Genomic DNA, 6,000 nt, shown 5'->3' with positions numbered 1-6,000 from the left:
ATCTATATTTTTTGAAACTAAGCTTTAATACTGGCGTTTTATTTTACTTTTTTCTCTATAGTGAAATGTGTCACGCAAGGCAAGCGTCACGGAACTAGCGCCACAAGCTGGCGTTTTCACGAGTAGCGTCATAGAATGGCGGGTCTTCACATCGATTCACTATTCTCCATCAATTCGTTTAAAAACATAGAAAACATAGAATGAAGCGTTACGCTAGTCTACAGTACCGCCTACTGTACTACTTTTTTTTAAATGTAAATTTAAAGTGACTTTTATTATTTCTGATATAATGATATTTTGCGTCAGCATGAGCGTACAGATAGCACAATGATAGTGTGAACAGATGTTCTTTATGTCCTTTAAAAATGTTGATGGTGACTTAATTTTGTCTAGAATTAATAAGCCCACTACAATTTTGTATAGAACCTGTTTTTGATGGCACCGCTAAAAACAGATAAAAAAAAATATTTTTTTGCATAAAATGGTATGGGTAAATACTAATATTCTTATATCTTACTGAGATTAGAATACAGTTGCAAATATCTACTACAGCTGTAAAATTTAGTTTAAATACTAGTTTTTCAAATATAGTGTGACATGTTTGTTATTTTTATTATTTTAGCTTTCGCTTCTCATTCACAAGGCACATATCAAGGTAGGAGGTTATTTATTTTTTGTATTCGGGGTCAATTTTATCTGATTTTAAATCGTTATTTAACAGTCAACAAAAATTTAATCAATGAGTAAATCTGAATTAAATTACGTATTTATATGTATGTGTGGAGAGGTTTGGCTTCGAACTATGTTCATTAGGCACATATCTTATTAATGAAATATTATTGACATAACATTATGTAAATGTTGTTCTGAAGCTATTTTCTTGTAGCATTTTAAACTAATTACTATTTAAATGGGAATAAGTCACAATTAAAGGTTAACGTAAGTTTATTGACGTTTCAATTTCCACTTCGGAAATCGTTCTCAAAATACAAACATTAGTAAATTAAACAAATTTTATTTTTTTGTTACTCGGTGAAAAATTCTTGTAATAAAATTATATCTGACTCTTTTATATTGACAATTCAGACATACATTATACATTTTAAAGTAGACTACTTTAAAATTATATTGCCAATATTGTTAAGTTGCGTTCCTGGGACGACTTTACTTGTAAGATAGTTCATTCAATTACATGAAATCAGCTTTAACTTGAGAATATCGTCTTTAAAAAGACAAATACATGCCATGATGACAGTAAAATTCTCCTGTTAGTGATTCCATAGTAAATTATGAGGGAAAAACCAGAGAAAAAAAACCTCATAATACTGTCCCGACATGGTAAGTAATTGGTCGCGCATTTAGTTTACTTTCAATAAACACAAAATTCTGATTTTATATGTTTGTTATTTAAAAAACATAAATTTTATTATTTATTTTAACTTCAATAAACTTACTTTAACCTTTAATTGTGACATATTCCCATTTAAATAGTAATTATGTAAATGTATTGTAATATACGTACTTTTAAATAGTATGTACACTTCCCGTCATATAAAACTGGTACACTTTTTTTTCCCAATGTAAACCTGTGTTCAGACTGGACACAATGGTTCGTGAATCAATTCGTTGTTGCCATCACAGATAACGGAATTTCAGTAAATTTAAATAAAACTTAAAAAATAACGTTCAAAAATGTATAAAGTATTTAGATAGGTATTATTTTTATTATTAACAACAAAAAACCGTATCTAATAAATTTAATTATAACAGGATAGGAATAACAGGAAACATTGGAATGCATCTACTGTAATTTTATACTTTACTTAATTACTTACCGAACACAAACTGTTGACTGTATGTTATGTCAATAAGTTTAGTAACAGGCAAACTACTTAAATTAATTTATTATTTATTACATAAACGATAAATGTGAAAAACTAACATTATACTTTATCCTACGTAGAAAAATGCATATGCGTAATGCGTATTACATTACAATTCATTATATCTCACTGTAATGTTCCTTATGGAGGTTGAATCTACACCCTAATTGTAATCCGTTTTTATCTATAAATAGACTATTACTTTTTTACATTATTATGTATAAAATGTAAACAAAAAACATTTACCTACCCATTGAGATGCATATTTTTTCCAAAATTAAATGATTTACGGGGTATAAATGATAATGAGAATAAAATTAAGCGGAGTAAGATATCATCGTCTGTCTTAAAAAATCCTCTTATAACAGAACTGAAAACTTCCCGAACGTATCCGAACGATTAAACATAAAAATTAAACATAAAAAATATTGCTTGCCGTCAGTCACATTTGACAAGTTTGTCAAAATGAAATATTTTCACAAATTATAAGTAAACACGAATCAATGTATGGGTACTGAGATAATGGAAAATTTCAAAATTAATAGAATTTTTTGAGATGTATGTTTAAATAAATGTTTAAATATAAATGTAACTGACAGATCGAGAATGCTCGATATTGTTTTAGATTTTAATATACTAAAAACTTGCGACCTGTCGCACAGCCCTGCTTTTAGCTGATTTGATATAATATTTTCGTTGAACTGGCAACGTTACCTTCGAAATTAGAATGACACATGTGAAAAGCTCAATTTACATAACTTAAAAAACACGATTTTCGATTATAAGAGTTGTACCAGTTTTTTATGACGCGAACGGTACTTGCGCATATCAATTATATTTTAATGACTACCTCACAAATTTTCAAGCTAGTTATGCTAAATATTTATTTTTGTTTTTCTGAGAAAATCAATTAAGATATCATACGCTGATTTGTTGAATGAGGCTATTAAACATGATATATTAACTGGACCCCCAATGTGTAGTTTGTACAATTTGGATAATAACTCTTTGGATGATCCAATGTGTTTGGTACATTCGAAAAAAAAAGTGATTTAAGTCTCCCACTGAAGTGCTGCAACACTCACAAAAGGGGCTTTGAAATACTCCTATTTTAAATAGATGAGCTGGAAAGCAAACATGATGAATTTTAACCCATTTGATTCCACGACATTTTTTACGATAATAAAAGATTTTTTTTGAATTTCCTTGTTGGATCTGCGTTAAATACTAACAATTAATTGTTACTTGACATAAGAAAATTAAATTTTTAGCAAAAAGTAGGTGTACTCATACGAGTACAATGGGCTGATCGGGAGTCAAAAATATAAAACATTGTGTAAAAATGAAAATATTTTATTTTCTTACAATATAGGTACATACAACTGTACAACTTGTACTTGTGTATATCCTGTATTATAATCTAACTAGTGTGAAATTGTACAAAACAATCACGTTCAATACACAGAGTAACTTCACACTTTATACAAATCCAACGTACTCTTTGATTGCATAAGCGACATCGAAGTTGTTTCTCTATTTTCTTTGGAAAATGACCGCTTCCAGTCATTTTTAGACTAATTAGTAGTACAGATCATGCTAGTCATTTTCTAGAATAAATATATTGCCCAAAACTTCTTAAATAATGAAACTACACGTACTACATCTCGTTGAAAAACCAAAAGATCCATTTCTTTATTTTCAGCAAATATTTGTAACCTCCACGAGTTAATAAGAACTGAGTTGAGCATGTGGGTAAAAATGGGCAATTACCATTTTTTACCTTGTATACTAACTCGGTAGTTATTAACCGTTTGGTCAAAGAGAACAACACCGCCCATTGAAGCATTGTATGATGAGAAAAGTTTTGGTTGGGATACATCAATTTTTCGTTTAGCACCAGCACACCAACGATTCACTTTTGAAAGTGGTTCAATACTATCGTAATTTGATGCCATTGTGAGCACATTGTTTTCCTTTCATTTTACAAAAAGTAGTAGACCTGTTTTGTCAAAGCGATATTCGAAATATTCACAATTCTTCTTTTTCATTACAGCTCAAGGTAACACAGGACATTTTTTTATACGATTATCTCTTGCTGTGCCTGTTGCCCTAAAGCCCTTCTCTTTTAAAGTTTCCTTCAAATTGTAACTAGTAAAATAATTGTCAAAAAATACTTCGTGGTCAGTAGGCACATCAACGACATCAAGCATTTTTAGAACAACTTGTGATCCTAAAGGCAACGCAGCGACTTTTGATTTATCCACTGATGCTCCACAATAGGTGTCAAAAATGAGTGATGCCCAAAATACTTTATCATCGCTTCATCAATTGATAAGTCTTTGTGAAATATGCCAAATTGTTGAAATTTTTTATTTAGTGTGTTCATGAGAGGCCTCACTTTATACATTCTGTCCCTTGTATCAATTTGCAAATTATCTGCCAAATGTAGGTATTTTTTATTTTCTTGAAAACGGTTCCTTGAAATTGCATTAGTTACGAGGTGAACTTGAAGATCCTCATCTAAACACCAATAGTTGCGCTCTCGGGGCAATCTATGGTATCCAGTAAAAAGTAAAATAGCCAGAAATATCTTTGTCTCTTCCTGCGTTACATGAAATTGATGATTATTATTTTGAGCGGCATATAAATTTGTCGGCTGTGTACCTAATATATTCAATAATTTCATTGTCGAAAAATTTCTCAAATATTTCTATAGGAGATTTACCTCGGATTTGTTCTTTCATATTATACAAACGACCCTCGTAACCTGTTGTAGATGTCATACTAATATCAGTAGTTTTTTCCGCCCAGTCAGATTTCTTGGTTTTATTTTGACTCTTCAGTATATTTTCTCTTCTAATGGCAAGAGGAAGATTGTCTTCTTCGTCGTTATCAGAGTCATCACTCATGTAATGAACCTCTATTTCTCGGGGAACGTCATTCGGAAAGCTTTGAGTCTAAAGATCATCCTCATCTATGTCCTCATTATCAGTTTGATAGTCAGTCTCAGGAGGAATAAGTACTACCGATACATCTTTATGAGTAGAACTCGCTAGCAGTGGCGGCTCGTGGCTTGAGAGACAATGTCATCAAAGTATTTTTTGTCTCCTAATACCGTCTAATAAAGACTTCAATCATCATAGGAGATTTTTTTGTTTTTTTTTTGCTTTTTTTTTGTTTTTTTTTTGTTTTTTTTTGTTTTTTTGTTGTTTTTTTCTATAAATTTAGAACCTAAACATGTTTATAAATTAACTCTAGTCTACGTTGTTTGGAAGTAGCAAAATGGGTTATAACGTCATCTTAAAATTTATTAGAGTTTGGGAGAGATTTAAAAGTTTTTTTTCTATTGACATTTGAGACAAGCTTGACATTCTCTCTTGTTTCATGGTGTTTCGACAATACGTTTTAATTCTTTTGAGACAAGAGAAATCTCGTTCATTTGAGGCGGACGTTGGTGGTAATGAGAGAATTAATGACAATAATTTATTAATTTCGGTAACAGTTTGTTGTAATGAATTGCAGTATATAAAATTATACATATCTTGTAACTTATCCCACCTTCCGAAAATATTTGGATCAGCATATAAAACTTTTAATTCATTTTCTAATTTTATTTTATTAAAGAATGATGGATAATTTTTAATTAACCTGTCTAATAAATATCTTGGAAATTCTTTGGCGTGAAATTTTGAATCGTCAAAGAGGTCAAAAATTTGCAAATCTTCAAAATTCGAAAAACCAATATCTATTTGCATAAGAATAGTATTCAAAATATACTCGTTTTTTTGAGATCTGTTTCTGTGTCATGCCTTTGTCTTTTTTTAGGGGGTTCGGAAATATCAAGCGAGTCCAAAACGTCACTGGGTATATACCGGAAATTACTATCATTACAAAAATCTCTGAGATTTTGCACCAGTTTTGTTATTCCATTTTTGGAATGAATAATATCAGTTAACTGATTTTGAACAATATTGAATATCAAATGGGTTTGAGTAAACACTTTCTTAAAAATATTTACAAGTATGTTAAAAGAGTAATCATTTAATAAAGTTTTCAAACCGATTGCTTCACGGATCGAGATATCATTACTTTCAAAATCGTCGCATTCAATAACAAA

At 30.2% G+C, this 6,000-nt stretch overlaps 1 protein-coding gene across 15 annotated transcripts in view; it reads left to right on the top strand.

Moving 5' to 3' along the window:
• The first annotated feature begins 489 nt into the window (after positions 1-489).
• The window catches only part of LOC140437236 (clotting factor G beta subunit-like), a 227,683-nt gene continuing 222,172 nt past the window's right edge, over positions 490-6,000 (top strand). For 7 of the 15 annotated variants that reach the window (XM_072526626.1, XM_072526625.1, XM_072526624.1 and 4 more), the window contains exon 1: positions 490-655. In XM_072526626.1, coding sequence (XP_072382727.1) covers positions 598-655 — 58 coding nt within the window. In that variant the 5' untranslated portion in view covers positions 490-597. The remainder of the gene's footprint in view (positions 656-6,000) is intronic. The other 8 variants (XM_072526630.1, XM_072526628.1, XM_072526629.1 and 5 more) reach the window with 2 other exon arrangements.

Source organism: Diabrotica undecimpunctata, chromosome 3, assembly GCF_040954645.1.
Source record: "Diabrotica undecimpunctata isolate CICGRU chromosome 3, icDiaUnde3, whole genome shotgun sequence".
Taxonomy (NCBI): Eukaryota; Metazoa; Arthropoda; class Insecta; order Coleoptera; family Chrysomelidae; genus Diabrotica; species Diabrotica undecimpunctata.
Note: the sequence above shows the minus strand (reverse complement) of the source record. Positions and strands in the feature narration are given on the sequence as shown.